The sequence below is a fragment of the Peromyscus eremicus genome, chromosome 1, assembly GCF_949786415.1.
Source record: "Peromyscus eremicus chromosome 1, PerEre_H2_v1, whole genome shotgun sequence".
NCBI classification, from domain to species: domain Eukaryota; kingdom Metazoa; phylum Chordata; class Mammalia; order Rodentia; family Cricetidae; genus Peromyscus; species Peromyscus eremicus.
The window spans coordinates 16,925,778-16,941,254 of record NC_081416.1 but is presented as its reverse complement, the minus strand read 5'-3'; the positions used below and the strand labels follow the sequence as shown (position 1 = coordinate 16,941,254).

At 44.0% G+C, this 15,477-nt stretch overlaps 1 protein-coding gene across 16 annotated transcripts in view; it reads left to right on the top strand.

Moving 5' to 3' along the window:
- The first annotated feature begins 11,742 nt into the window (after positions 1-11,742).
- Positions 11,743-15,477, top strand: part of Btrc (beta-transducin repeat containing E3 ubiquitin protein ligase) — a 177,950-nt gene continuing 174,215 nt past the window's right edge. For 6 of the 16 annotated variants that reach the window (XM_059257335.1, XM_059257258.1, XM_059257310.1 and 3 more), the window contains exon 1: positions 11,743-11,938. In XM_059257335.1, the coding sequence (XP_059113318.1) occupies positions 11,891-11,938 (48 nt within the window). In that variant the 5' untranslated portion in view covers positions 11,743-11,890. Of the gene's footprint in view, positions 11,939-12,214; positions 12,327-14,261; positions 14,398-14,549; positions 14,911-15,477 lie in introns of those variants that run through there. The other 10 variants (XM_059257343.1, XM_059257272.1, XM_059257328.1 and 7 more) reach the window with 6 other exon arrangements.

The window sequence follows — 15,477 nt, the reverse complement described above, 5'->3', positions numbered from 1 at the left end:
TGCCTCTGCCTCCTGAGTGCTGGGATTAAAGGTGTGAACCATTGACATTCACTTTTTTATTTCTATGAGAATTAGGAAGGGAAGGGAAAATGTTCTCTCTTTAGCTCTTAACTAAATCACTATCATTCCTGCCAAATCAAATACAAAAAACCCTTTCCCAACTTCTTCTGACCTCCTGACCCAAGGATCAAGCCTGTAGTGGAATCCTTGGGTGTTTTTGTTTGTTTTGTTGTTGTTTTAGTATTGAAGATTGAACCTAGGACCTTATGCATGCTGAGTTACATCCCCTCTTACTGAATTGGCTGGACTGGCTTTGAACTTGTAATCATCCTGATTTAGCCTCCTTGGAATAGCTAAAATCACAGTTTTGCTCCACTACGCCCAGCTAGCTGATGGGGTTTTATCAGTTAATTTCTGTTTCCAGTCTGCTTTGATCTTAGATCGACTGTCCCTGGAAAATAGAGGGGCATATTTTAGGGAGAAGAAAGAAAAGAGAGTGTGGTGATATTTTGTTTGTGCTCTAACAAATAAAGCTTGCCTGGAGGTCAAGTGTGGAGTGTGGGGCTAGGCACTAGTTAATCATAGAGGCCAGGCAGTGGTGGCACACACCTTTACTCCCAGCACTTGGGGTCTCATGCCTTTCATCCCAGCACTGGGAAGAAACAGGAAATGATATGGCTGGGTGGAGACAGGAGCTCGGCCCTTTCAGGCTGAGGAGTTGGTGAAGTAAGAGGTGGCTGTGGCTTGCTCCTTTGTCTCTCTGATCTTTCAGCTTTACCTCGATATCTGGCTCTGGGTTTTTATTATTAAGACCAATTAGGATTCAAGCTACAAGACAATTTTAGAGTTTGGGAGGCAAATTAGGCATGGAGAAGTATATTGGAGAGCCAGAGGTCAGCAAGAAGGCCTTGGGCATCTAAATGCCAAGGTAGTGATCTCAAATGTGGCTACAGGTTAGAATCATTTGGGGCTTTTAAAAGTTGCCATTGTCCACAGAAGTATTCATTCAGAATATCTGGAGGGTAAAATTGGGCATTATTTTAAAAAAATCTGATTTTGTTATTTTTTATTATCATTACATTTATTTATTTACTTATTTACATGCTTAGAGAAAAAAAAGAAAGATCAGAGGAAACCTTACATGAATCTCCTCTCCCCTTGCACCATGTAGGTCCCAGGGATCAAACTCAGGTTGTCAGCTTTGATAATAAGAACCTTAACCTGATCAGCCATCTTGGCTGCCTGTTTTGTTCCTTTTTCTAAGACAGTGTCTCGTACTACAGCCCAGGCTGTAGTATGTAGTCCCGAAACCCAGTGTGTAACAAAACCCTGTCTCGAACAAAATCAAAACCAGAAAACAAAACCAGTCAAGCAAACAAAAGCCCCTGAACAACAGCAAGTCCAGAGATACGCTGACCATATCTCTACCACCCTACGGACACTAAATTCAGAAACTACCTCACTGCAAAGGGCACAACCATAACAATACCACTGACTTCAACGCTTCACAACAACAGTCCACACTACTCTCAAACTTGCAGCATTCCTCCTGCCTCAGTCTCCTGAGCGCTTGGATTACATGTGGGAGCCATCGTTCCTGCATAGGCATTGGTATTTTTGATAAAGTTCCTCAAATTACTTTTACGTATAATCAGGGTCAGAAACTCGGTTGCTATAGGAGAGGGGAGGAGAAGAAAAGAACACAGAGTGTGAAATATTTCCGGCTCTGCTATGTGTTAAACACCACGAAGAAGCTGCTGGGATGGGGACAGGAGAACAGATTAAGGTATTTAAAGAAGTGTCGCCGGTTGGGGGCTGTCTAGACAAGGTAAAACCTAGACACTGGCAAAAGAGTAGAGAGTGGGTTAATGCCAAGGGTTGTAGAATAGAATGGGGGGGGGGAGGAAATGGAACGTTCCAGATGTCACAGCAGGTATGCAAAAAGAGTGACTGAGTGGTTGGCAGGAACCAGAGCCCCCGTATGAAGGATGTGGAGGCCATCATGGTTAACATTCAGGTGCTGGGCATAATGGCTCATGTCTGTAATCCCAGCACTTGGGAGGCTGAGACAGGAGGGTTGCCTGGAGTTCCAGGCCAGCTTGGGCTACACAGAAATACCCTGCCTCAACCACAGAAAGATGGGGGAGATGGCTCAGTGTGTAGAGCACTTGCAAGTGTGAGGATCTGAGTTCACACCCCTTGAACTTACATTAAAAAAAAATAAAAGAAAATGGAGGCTGGTCTGCATGGTAGTGTTACTTGTAATGAAACTCTAATGTTTGGTAGGTGGAAACAGAATTCCCAGGTTAAGCTGGCTGGGTAGCTAGACAAGAATCATTGAGCTCCAAGTTCAGCAAGAGACCCTGCCTCAAAATACTCAACAAAATATTGGCAAACTGAATCCAAGAATACATCAAAAAATTATCCATCATGACCAAGTAGGTTTCATCCCAGGGATGCAAGGATGGTTCAACATACAAAAATCTGTCAATGTAATATACCATATAAACAAACTGAAAGAAAAAAACCCATGATCATCTCATTAGATGCTGAAAAAGCCTTTGACAAAATCCAACACCACTTCATAATAAAGGTCTTAGAGAAATTAGGAATACAAGGAACATTCCTAAATATAATAAAGGCAATTTACAGCAAGCCAACAGCCACCATCAAATTAAACGGAGAGAAACTCAAAGCGATTCCACTAAAATCAGGAACAAGACAAGGCTGTCCACTCTCCCCATATTTATTCAATATAGTACTTGAAGTTCTAGCTAGAGCAATAAGACAACAAAAGGAGATCAAAGGGATACAAATTGGAAAGGAAGAAGTCAAACTTTCACTATTTGCAGGTGATATGATAGTATACATAAGTGACCCCAAAAATTCTACCAGGGAACTTCTACAGCTGATAAACTCCTTCAGAAAAGTGGCAGGATACAAGATCAACTCAAAAAAAATCAGTAGCTCTCCTATACACAAATGATAAAAAGGCTGAGAAAGAAGTCAGAGAAACATCACCCTTTACAATAGCCACAAATAATATAAAATACCTTGGGATAACACTAACTAAACAAGTGAAGGACCTTTTTGATAAGAACTTTAAATCTCTAAAGAAAGAAATTGAAGAAGATATCAGAAAATGGAAAGATCTCCCATGCTCAAGGATAGGTAGGATTAACATAGTAAAAATGGCAATCTTACCAAAAGCAATCTACAGATTCAATGCAATCCCCACCAAAATCCCAACACAATTATTCACAGACTTGGAAAGAAAAATACTCAACTTCATATGGAAAAACAAAAGACCCAGGATAGCTAAAAGAATCCTGTATGATAAAGCAGCCTCTAGAGGCATCACCATCCCTGACCTCAAGCTCTACTATAGAGCTATAGTAATAAAAACAGCTTGGTACTGGTATAAAAACTGACATACGGACCAATGGAATCGAATTGAAGAACCTGACATTAATCCATGCACATATGAACACCTGATTTTTGACAAAGAAGCCAAAACTATACAATGGAAAAAAGAAAGTATCTTCAACAAATGGTGCCGGCATAACTGGATGTCAATATGTAAAAGATTACAAATAGATCCATATCTGTCACCATGCACAAAACTCAAATCCAAGTGGATCAAAGACCTCAACATAAATCCAGTTACACTAAACTTAATAGAAGAGAAAATAGGAAGTACTCTTGAACGCATTGGCACCAGAGAACACTTCCTAAATATAACACCAACAGCATAGACTCTGAGCACAACAATTAATAAATGGGACCTCTTGAAACTGAGAAGCTCTTGTAGGGCAAAAGACACGGTCAATAAGACAAAAAGACAGCCTACAGAATGGGAAAAGATCTTCACCAACCCCACATCTGACAGAGGACTGATCTCCACAGTATATAAAGAACTCAAGAAACTAGACATCAAAATACTGAACAATCCAATTAAAAAATGGGCTAAAGAGCTAAACAGAGAATTCTCAAAAGAAGAATCACAAATGGCTGAAAGACATTTAAAGAAATGCTCAACATCCTTAATCATCAGAGAAATGCAAATCAAAACGACTCTGAGATACCACCTTACAACTGTCAGAATGGCTATGATCGAAAACACTAATGACAGTCAATGTTGGAGAGGATGCGGAGCAAAGGGAACACTCCTCCACTGTTGGTGGGAATGCAAGCTTGTACAACCACTGTGGAAATCAGTATGGCAGTTTCTCAGAAAATTAGGAATCGAACTACCTCAAGACCCAGCCATACCACTCTTGGGCATATACCCAAGGAATGCTGATTCATACCACAAAGATACATGCTCAACTATGTTCATAGCAGCACTATTTGTAATAGCCAGAACCTGGAAACAACCTAGATGCCCGTCAACTGAAGAATGGATTAAGAAAATGTGGTACATATACACAATGGAGTACTACTCAGCAGAGAAAAACAATGACAGCATGAAATTTGCAGGCAAATGGATAGAACTAGAAAAAATCATCCTGAGTGAGGTAACCCAAACCCAGAAGGACAAACATGGTATGTACTCACTCATAAGTGGATTCTAGATATAAAGTAAAGAACAATCAGACTGCAACCCACAGAATCAGGGAGGCTATATATATATATATAGCATGGGGGACCCTAGGATGACTATGGCTTATAATAAGTTTTGGGTTTACTCAATTACTGAGCAAACCTCAGTGAAGAATTTCACTATTAAAAAAAAAAAGAGAGAGAGAGAGAGAGAGAGAGAGAGAGAGAGAGAGAGAGAGAGACCCTGCCTCAGTGGAGAGCTAATGGAGGAGGACTCTACCTGATGTTGCTCTCTGTACACTCACACACTTGTGTGTCCCATCCATGGCTGCATACACCATATATATGTGTGTGTGTGTGTGTGTGTGTACATATATATGTATATATATATATATGTGTGTGTATATACACACACACACAAACATATATATAAAGGGGTAGGAGGGGTTTGGAGAGACAGCTCAGTTGGTAAAAAGGAAGGACCTGGACTTGAGCCCCAGCACCAACATGAAAAAGCCAGGCATGGTGTGCATGCCAATATTCCCAGTGATGGGGAAGTGGAGACTCAAAGATCCCTAGGGCTTGCTGTCTAGCCAGCCTAGCCTACTCAACGGGGTCCAAGCCAGTGAGAGTTCCTGTGTCACAGATCGAGACAGACAATGCCTGAGGATTCTCACTGCGCATTAATCTTGTCTCCTCACACGTATATGCATACATACAAGCACCAAAAATGAACACATATAAACCAAACAAAACAACAAAAGGGTTGAGGATGTGGCTCAGTGGGCAGAGTACTTGCTTAGCATGTATGAAGCCCTGGGTTTGGTTCCCAGCACCACATGAAAAGGGTATAGTGGCAAATATCTGTAAACTCAATACTTGGTAGGTAGAAGTTCAAGGTCATTGTTGGGTACATACCAAGTTGGAGATCCTGTGACACACACACACACACACAGTTCAGAGATACACTGCCCACATCACTACTCTGCCCCATGAAGTGACCTATGACATTAAATTCACAAACTACTTCATTGCAAAAGGCACAATCATAACAACACCATTGACATCTGTGCCAGAGAATGACAAAATCCCCCAAGCCAGTATTATTTAACTTTGGTCACTTTCTCTGGAGGAGAGTGACAATTTTAAGGAAGTGATACCATGCCTTTCTACACAGGAAAGCGGATGTGTGTGGGAGAGAGCTTGGCTTGCGGGAAGCTGCTTTGGTTCCTGATTACCATTTTGCAGAACTTTAATCTAGAATCTCTGGTTGTCTTAAAGGACATGACATCACCCAGAGTTGACAGTGTGCTACTATATACCAGGTCCTCATCACTTGTGCCTGAAGAAGGCCAGACTGTGTGGCTGCTTTTATGCTGTTGTCCATAGTGCCCTTCTCTGGGGCGTGATGCCCTCCTTCCCCATTAGGCACACCTCTGGCCTCGCCTCTCCCCCATCCCCTCATGATCCAGAGACTGACTTCATTCTGCAGTGTTTCTCATCACTGCATGACTACACCTACATTACATACGGCTTCCTGTGCCCTGTACCACTTGCGCTGACTACCCCAATCAATTATCTGAAGCTGAGTTACTGCCGAGGATGGAGGCCTGTGCCTGTAATCTCAGGCTTGGGAAGCTGGACACAGAGGAGTGCTGTGAGTCCGAGGCCTGCCTGGATTTTATAGCACGTTCCATGTTAGTTCTGGGCTATGGAGTGAAATCCTGTCTCAAGACTAAAACTGCTGTTTCTGAATATCAGGAATCTCCCTGTACCTTAGGTGAGGACATCTAGTTCTGGGTCAATCAGAACAGCTTATATCAGCTCAAAGACTCCCTACCCTGCTGAGTGTCATCTAAAATCCTCTTGTTATCTGCCCTGCCCAACCCCCAAGCCTGCCTCCAGCCTTGGCAGTTTGATCCCCAATAAACCTTTCTTTCTACCCGTGAGGTGTTTAGGTGGTTTCACTTCAAACTCGATTGTAGAGGTCATGTTGGGCTACATGAGACTCTGTCTAATAATAATAATAATAATAATAATAATAACAACAATAATAATAATAAGCAAACATTTTGAAAGAGGATGGAAGCCAGGTGGTGGTGATGGTGCATGCCTTTAATCCTAGCATGCAGGGGGCAGAGGCAGGCTGATCTTTGAGTTCGAGGCCAGCCTGGTCTACAGAGTGAGTTCCAGGACTGCCAGGCCTACACAGAGAAACCCTGTCTGTCGAGGTGGGGGTAGGGGCGGGGGTGGAGGGGTGGGGGGGAAAGAAAGAGGATCAGAAAGGTTTGGCTAATTACAACCCATTAGCCAATGAAAGTATGAACTAGAAATAGATCTCTTGTTCTTTTCTCCAGTTTGAGGGAGAGAATTTAGGGACTGACATATACTAAGAATTACTCTTCTCAGGTCTCTTAACTCCAGTCCAAAGAATTTGCCTAAACAAGTTGGATGCGAGGGGCAACATCAAGGCAAGTCTCTAGTCCGGGCTTTGTATTTTAACATCTGTGATTACAGCATTTATGAGGCAAGACAGGAAGATTTCGAGTTCTGTCAGATGGGGTTAAATAGCAAGAATTTGTCTTAAACAAGAAAGAAAGAAAGTGTTAATCCCAAAGATGTGAGGGGAAAGACCACCGACCCAAATCAGCATGGCCAAATTAATTAAAGCAAGCTTTTTTACTCCTGTACATGGGCTGCCCCCTCTTAAGGTGGGATTCAAGAGGTCATCATTGGACTTGGGGAAGATAAGGTTTTTATAGTTCAGGGGTAGGGACCTTCCAAAAGGTAGGATTTGGCAGGGAAATATAGGTGGGGTTACAGAAGTAGATCATAACAAGGTGGCCATAACAAGGTAGTCATAACAACAGGTGGTTATAATAACCTAAGGTAGGGTTGCAAGATGGTCCTAACAACTTTTTGAAACAAAAACATGGTAGTCATTTCCTGGAACAGGCAGTACAGAACCATTTGTAGTTAAGGTTACAGGTGAGACATAGCCCAATCCTTGAGAAACAGGTTTAATTATAACAGGAATGAATCTAGTTCATCTTTATTATAAGATGACTTTTAAGCCTAAGATGGAGGTAGGCTGGTTCATCAAAAGGTTCTTTTCTTCCTTCCTTCCTTCCTTTCTTTCTTTCTTTCTTTCTTTTTTTGTTTTGAGACAGAGTTTCTCTGTGTAGTTTTGGTGCCTGTCCTGGATCTCGCTCTGTAGACCAGGCTGGCCTCAAACTCACAAGAGATCCTCCTGGCTCTGCTTCCTGAATGCTGGGATTAAAGGCGTGCGCCACCACTGCCCGGCAGTATCAAAAGGTTCTTAATTTGAATTTCTCAGTTTAACCATGAGAGGTGATTTTTGGTTTTGTTTGTTTTTGAGACAATTCCATGTAGTTCAGGCTGTTCTCAGGCTCCTCATCCTCCTATCTCTGCCTCTGGGGTGCTGGGGTTAAAAGCATGCACCTCCAAACCTAGTTGTAAGTAGCCAATTTTAACAAAGATAAGCCTTTCAATGGCCAGCCCCTGAAAGTTTCCTTTGGATCGGTATGCATGCGAGCACTTTAGCAAGTGAGCCTCTAAATAAAAGCTCTTTGTTCTACCAACCCTTATCTCTATCTGACTGGACAGAGAAAGCTGTAGATGTGTGTCACAATGCCTGGTTGATTAGAAATTATTAATGTAAAATTTCTAGTGCCTGGCATAAAATCTATTGAAGTGATGGTGGCAGCAGCTGCTGCTGCTGTTACTACTTTTGTTTTTGTTTTTCAAGATAGGGTTTATCTGTGTAGTCCTGGCTGTCCTGGAATTCATTCTGTAGACCAGGCTGGCCTTGAACTCCCAAATCTGCCTGCCTCTGGCTCCTGAGTGCTGGGATTAAAGGCATGTGCCACCACTGCCCAGCAATGTTACTACTTTTTAAAAGATACTCATTTGGTCGCTTTGGCTGGCCTGGAACTCAACTCTTCAGATCAGGCTGATCTTGAACTTTGCACCACCACTGCAGGCTAAATGGTCTTAGTTTAAGCTACAGAGTTATGTACATTTGACTTCTGTCAAAACTAAGCTGGCCTAGTGAGGAGGCTCAGTGGATAAAGGCATTTGCCACCAAGCCTAATTGTCTAACTTTGATCCCCGAGACTCACATTGCAGTAGAAGAGAACTAACTTTTTGTTGTTGTTTGTTTTTTGAGACAAGGTCTCACTGTGTAGCTCTGGCTGTCCTGAACTCTCTATGTAGATCAGGCTGGTCTTGAACTCACAGAGATTCAGCTGCAACTTTTGCAAGCTGTCCCCAGACCTCTACAAGCATGGCTATGTTCACCCACACATATACAAAATAAATAAAAGTTAAAACAAAAAACAAAACAGAGTCAACCAACCAAACAATAACCACAGATGATAGCTGTGTTATTCCTAAGTGATCTTCTCTCTTGGCCTAGTTCCCACCTATGATGTTTATAGAACACATGCTCAGAAGTGAAGATCTATTCCAGGCGAGGCACAGTTGTCGAAAAACAAAGTAAGACCCCAAGCCCCTCCATTGCTCATTCTAGTCCCTTCAAACTGCCTAGGCTTTCTTTGGTAACTGTATCATACTATTCCCTGAGGCCCTTAAAAACGTCCAGAAAATTTTAATTTATTAAATTGAAAACTTATGCATCTGTGTGTGGACATATGCACATGAGTACTGTCTTCCACAGAAGCCAGAAGAGGGTATCAGATTCCCCAGAGCTGGAGTTACAGGCAATTGTAAGCCCCTTGACTCTGGTGCTGGGACCTGAACTCATATCCTCTGGAAGAAGAGTGTTTTTAACCTCTGACCCATTGTACCATCTCTCTAGCCCCCTAGGAATTTTTCCTAATAAACAAGTTCTAATTCTCCACTTTGCTTCTTCTTCTTCTCCTCCTTCTTCCTTTTGCTTCCACCCCACCCTCCCTTTTTTTCGAGACAGGATTTCTCTGTGTAGCCCTGGCTGTCCTGGAACTCACTTTGTAGACCAGGTTGGCCTTGAACTCACAGAGATCCACCTGCCTTTGCCTCCTGAGTGCTGGGAATGAAGGCACGAGCCACCATGCCTGGCCTCATTTTGCACTTTGATATAACCTTTTAATTTTTTAAAACTTCAGAGTCACTTTTTATTAGCTTCATGCCTCTTATACATTAGGTATCATGTTGAGTTCTATGGGCACACAGACCACTAGGACCAGTATCAACATACTAGGAATGGAAGAGCCATGAGCTGCAAGGGAAGAGACTGGGTTTACTCCAGTACTGATGAGTCTTCACTGTTTGTTTTTTTTTGTTTTGTTTTTCTTTTTAAAAATTATTTAAAACTTAGCACACAAAATAGCAAGCTTCTTTACATCATTTTCATACTTATGTGTCCTCATTCTTTGTGATAATTCAACATTTTTTTTTTTTTTTGGTGTGTGTGTGTGGAGGGACAGGGTCTCTTTATGTAGCCCTGGCTGTTTTGGAACTCAGAGATCTGCTCACATCTGTCTCTCAAGTGCTGGGTTCAAAGGCATGCACTGCTATGCCTAGCCAAACAGGACCATTTTATTTATCTATTTGTTTATTTGAGACAGTCTGTTTTGTAGCTCTGGCTGTCTTTGAACTCAGTATGTAGAACAGGCTAGCCTTGAACTCACAGAGATCCTCTTGTCTCTGCCTCCCAAGTGTTGGGATTAGAGTTATGTGCCACCATGCCTGACCTGATTCTGATGATTCCTCCTCCTCCTCCTCCTCCTCCTCCTCCTCCTCCTCTTCTTCTTCTTCTTTCTCCTCCTCCTCCTTCTTCGAGTTGACATCTGCACAGTTGTATACTTACTATTTATTGAAAGAAAACATAAAATGGTTTATAATAGAGGGGTTGGAGATGTAGCTGAGTGACAGATTACTTGCTTAGTATGTGAGAGGTCCTAGAAGGTCCTTTGCAGGAAAAAAGTTTCTATCTTTCTCTTTTTGTTTGACGCAGGTCTAGCTTTGGCTGTCCTAGAACTTACTATGTAGACCTCAAAGTGCATCGATCCTCTTGCCTCCTCAGGAGGGCTGGGATGGTTAGCTCACTGGCTTTCCTTTTGTTTCCAGAAGCAAAAAGGTATTTTCCTAATTTGCCTATTTAAAAAATTCAGATATTTTGTACAGTTTTACCAGAATCTGGCTTTTAGGCCAACCTAATGATTCTTTTTTTTTTTTTTTTTTTTTTCCTTTCAGAGGTACACTCCTCAACTTCCAAAATAAGCCCATTTTGTCCTTTTCTTCCTTAAAGGGTAGGGAGGGAACTGAAGTTCCTGGTGGTTGTGAGTCGTATGGGTGCTGGGAACTGAACCCAGGTTCTCCGCAAGAGCAGCAAGTGCTCTTAACCACTGAGCCTCTCCCCATACCCAGCTTTTCATGTGGGTGCTGGGGACTTCAAGTTAGGACTTTGGTCTTTCATGGTAAACACTCTTACCCACTGAGCCACTCCGCAGCCCATTTTGTGCTTTTCAAGGCCAAAGAAACTTATAGACTTCACTTGTTTGATGGGCATTGTATTTCATTGACTCAACACAGGACTTAGATCTCAGTGTTAGTAATGGCAGCCCATCCTTTCTGAGCGCTAAACTCAAGAATTTCCTGGACCGAGTTCTATCTGCCCCTGACTTGCTCTGGGGGAGAAAAGGCTCTTCAGAAATGAGAGGCAATAGCTTAGGAGGACTTTGAAATCTTGCATTGGTGTTTAGGCTGCTTCCACATGCACACTGGGCTCAGAGTCCCTAGGTCTAAGTCTTTCTTCAGACGCCCCACGTCTGAAATTTAGGAGAGTCCAGTTCTCCAAAATCACAATTAGGGCGGCCCAAACACCCTGAGTTCTTTCAGTTTTCCTCGTGTTTGGAATACAGATGAAGCACTCGTCGCCATCTTGCTATCAAATGCCAGGCAAGCAGCCACTGGCGTCGTTCGGTAACCAGGGCGACACTCCGGCTTCGCCTTCTTAAAGGCTGGAAACTACAATTCCCGTCAGCCGACTGCCCCTCCTGGCTCTCGAGTGCTCTAGATTCGGCTTGCACATAGCCGCAAGTCTACGCAGCGACCCGCGGGAGTTGCTGTTCGCCGCGTGTTCTCGCCTCTTGCCGCACGAGCCTCCAGAACTACAAGTCCCGTGAGGAGGCGGAGCGCGCACGCGCTGAGCCGCGAGTCCGCCTCAGCACCCTCCGCCCTCCCCCCGCCCCGTCCCCCGCCCGTGCCAGGAGGTAAGAGAGGGCGGGGGAAGGAAGAGGAGGCGGGATCCGGGCGCTGCGTTGGCTGCGGCCTGGCACGAAAGGGGCGGCCCCGGCGGAGAGCAGACCCAGTAGCCCGGGCGATTATGGACCCGGCAGAGGCGGTGCTGCAGGAGAAAGCCCTCAAGTTTATGGTGAGGAGGTGGTGCGGGCTGGGGGATGGTGGAGGCGGCGGCGTTGGTGCGTCGCCGAGCTCAGGCCTGGGTCGCCCGCTCACCGCGGGAGGGGGCAGCGGGACCCGGGGCCAAGGCCCGTGGCGAGGCGGAGGGAGGGACTGGACTGGAGCTCGGGGGAGAGGGCAGGGGGGTGCAGAGGGGACCCTGGGGTGGGGGGCAGCATTTCCGCCATCTTGTGGAAGAGAGGCCAAGTGACAGTGGGAGCTCCTTGGAGGTGGGGGCTCCTGGCGGCGCGCGGGGCCCAGGAGGGAAAGGGGCGTGGGGACAGTTACTGAAGAGCGGAGGAACCAGGGTGGAGAGACGCCTGTGGACACTGGCAGGGGCCTTCCCGGTGTCAGGGTTACGGGTAAGGCCTGGGAGAGGAGGTGCATTCTGGCTGGAGTGGGGAATCGTGAGGAGTCCAGGATGATGGCAAGGCAGAGACACTGGGGGCAGGGGAAAACTGGGCAGGGCTGGGTACTGATGGGTTTAACGGTGAGGGAGGGAAAAGCCCAGGCTGGGGGAGGCAAGTCGTTTTGTAGAATGAGCTGGGAAGATAGCCTTTGGCTAAGGGTGGAATCCCAGTTGGCCAAACTCATGTTGCCAAACTCTGGAGGAGAAGAGGCCTTATTTAGGAAGATAAGGGTTATGGTGACAGTCATGGGGTGGGGGAGAAAGGCACTGTTGACGGTGAGCCAGAATTACAAATACCAGAAAGGAGATACTCGCTCTACCTTGCAGGGGAGGCAAAATTATTTGTAGTAAGGGCAAGGTGATGTATTAAATGGGGACACATTTAATAACCAATAGGAGAAGGCAAAACAAAACTTAGGCCTTAAGTGGGGAGGTAGTAAAATGTGGAGGCCAGGTGCTGTTTTACTTTCTGGGAGTGGAAAGGCCTTGGAGAAATGATAAGAGCTGTTAGAAATTCTAGAGAGGATAAGGAAGGAGGTAGGAAAAAAGTCAGGCTTAGTGGTTACCCTTGAGTTTTAGGCTGAAGCACAGTGTGGGGATTGCATTTTGAGGGTATGTTTAAACCCCTTGGGCCCTGTGTCTTTAACTTTGGGGCTTTTTCTTTGCTGTGCTTGTGTTTAGCAACCTCGGTTAGGTTGATATTTGATGCTTTTAATCTGATGCTTCTTGTATATCCTAGGTGTAAACCAGCCTCTGGTTACATTGAAAGACGATGGGATGCATAGATTTTTTAGCTTAACAAATGGTTTTAGGGACTTTGGTATTATTTGCAATTATGTCTTGGTTTTTCAGAAGTAATTGTAACTCATCATTCCAAATAGCATTTTTTTTTAAATAGTTGTGTTTCATCTTTGCCTAAAATGCCATAACAAATTAGATAAACATAGATACTGACTCAGTTAAAATTAGGTTTTAAATTGCCCCATTCATATTTATAGAAGCTGGTCAAATTTAAGTTTTTATTTTGGGGGCTGGAGAGACGGCTCAACAGTCCAGAGCATTGCTACTCTCCCGGAGGATGAAGGCTTGATTCCCAGCACCCACATGGTGGCTCACAGTGGTTTGTAACTCCAGTCCCAAGGGATCCACCACCCTTCGGTGAGCAGAAGGCTCACAAGTGGTGCACAGACATTCATACAGACAAAACATTCATACACTTAAAATTGAAGGTATTAGTACCTTCAAAAATACCTAAAGTTTGTCATTAACAAAATTCTATTTAGCCTAAAGGTATTTCTTGAACTTTTGTCCTGTGTTGTCATTATAAAATGTTAGGAGCTCCTTCGGCCTGGGCATGGTGGCTTACACTTTATAATCCAGGACTTACGAAGCTGAAGCAATGTGGGCGAGGTGGCACACGTTTTTAATCCCATCACGTGGGAGGCAGAGAGACAAGGTGGATCTCAGTTCAAGGCCAGCCTGGTCTACAGAGTGAGTTCTAGGTCAGCCATAGTGAGACCCTGTCTCAAAAATACCCCCCCCCCAAAAAAAAAAAAAAAGAAGGAAGAGGAGGAGGAGGAAGAGAAGGAGGAGAAGAAAAGAAGGAGAAGGAGAAGAAGAAGAAAAGGAGGAAGAGGAAGAAGAAAGAAGAAGAAGGAGTTGGGGATTTAGCCAGTGGTAGAGCGCTTGCCTATCAAGCAAGGCCCTGGGTTTGGTCCTCAGGTCTGAAAAAAAAAAAAAAAGAAGAAAGGAGGAGGAGGAGAAACTGAGGCAGGAGTATTGCCATGAGTTTAAGGCCAGCTTAGGTACAGAATTAGACCCTGTTTCAAAAGACCGTAAACAAGCAAGCTAAAAAGCTGAGTGTGATGGTGCATGTCTGTAATCCTAGCCTTTGAGATGTGGAGGCAGAAGGATGTGGAGTTGAAGACCAGCAGTTAAGGCAGCCTGGGCTACATGAGACTCTGTTTACAAACAAGCAAGCATATCAGCAAAGAGACCTTGGAATTTTGGGGGTAAGAATGGAAGTAAGTGAAAGTTGCTTTTATTTCTTCAGCCAGTTTCAGTATGGAAGTCAGAAAAGTGATCAGCACAAAGCTGACACTTAGATATATGGAATAATGTATGGAATAATGGGACTTGGAGATCATAAAGAGACATTATGAGATCATCCTTTTTTACTCTCCTGTAAGTCTCAGCCTAGGAATGTTCTGAACTACTTTACCTCTGCTTTGTGCCCGTGAGTTAGGTGTTGAGAGTGGCCTCCTGATTGAGTCAAGAAAGAGCACTTGGAGATAGTCAAGTAATAGTGTGCAGCTTTGAGGGCACCACACATTATTAAATGTTGAGTCAGCCACTGGGAGAAGCCAATTTTTTCTTTAATTTTAGCTACTTTCCTTTTTGACCTTGCTATTGTGGCTGCTTTTTGAGAAAAGGCCAACTGGAAGAGAGTTGCTAAGAGCAACACCTCAGTAAGAGAAGCAGAGAACAGAGACTTACTGTCCTCTTTCAGCTCACCCACAGCCTTAGTATGAATCTGAGTAAGTCTTGACTTTCCCTTGGTGCCATTTACCTTACTATAACATGTCTGCCTGTTCAGACTCAAGATGGAGAAGGTATTTTATTTGAGTGTGCATCAAGTAATTAATGCATAGTACAAAGTGGAAGGGCTATTCTTTTAGTCAAACTGAAATTTTTTGGTGTTTCTCCTCAGTTGCTAATACAACTTTGGTACAGATTTTTTTGTTGTTGTTGTTATTTTGTTTTTTTCAAGACAGGGTTTCTCTGTGTAGCTTTGCGCCTTTCCTGGAACTCACTTGGTAGCCCAGGCTGGCCTTGAATTCCCGGAGATCCGCCTGGCTCTGCCTCCCAAGTGCTGGGATTAAAGGCGTGCGCCACCATTGCCCGGCTTTTTTTTTTTTTTTTTTTTTTTTTTTAATACAGGGTCTCTCTGTGTATCCTTGGCTGTCCTGGAACTCTATGTAGACCAGACTGGCCTTGAATTCACAGAGAACTGCCTGCCTCTGCCTCCTGAATGCAGGAATTAAAGGCATACACCCACATCCAGCTTCAGTTTAAAGAATTTTATATAAAATTTGTTGATAATG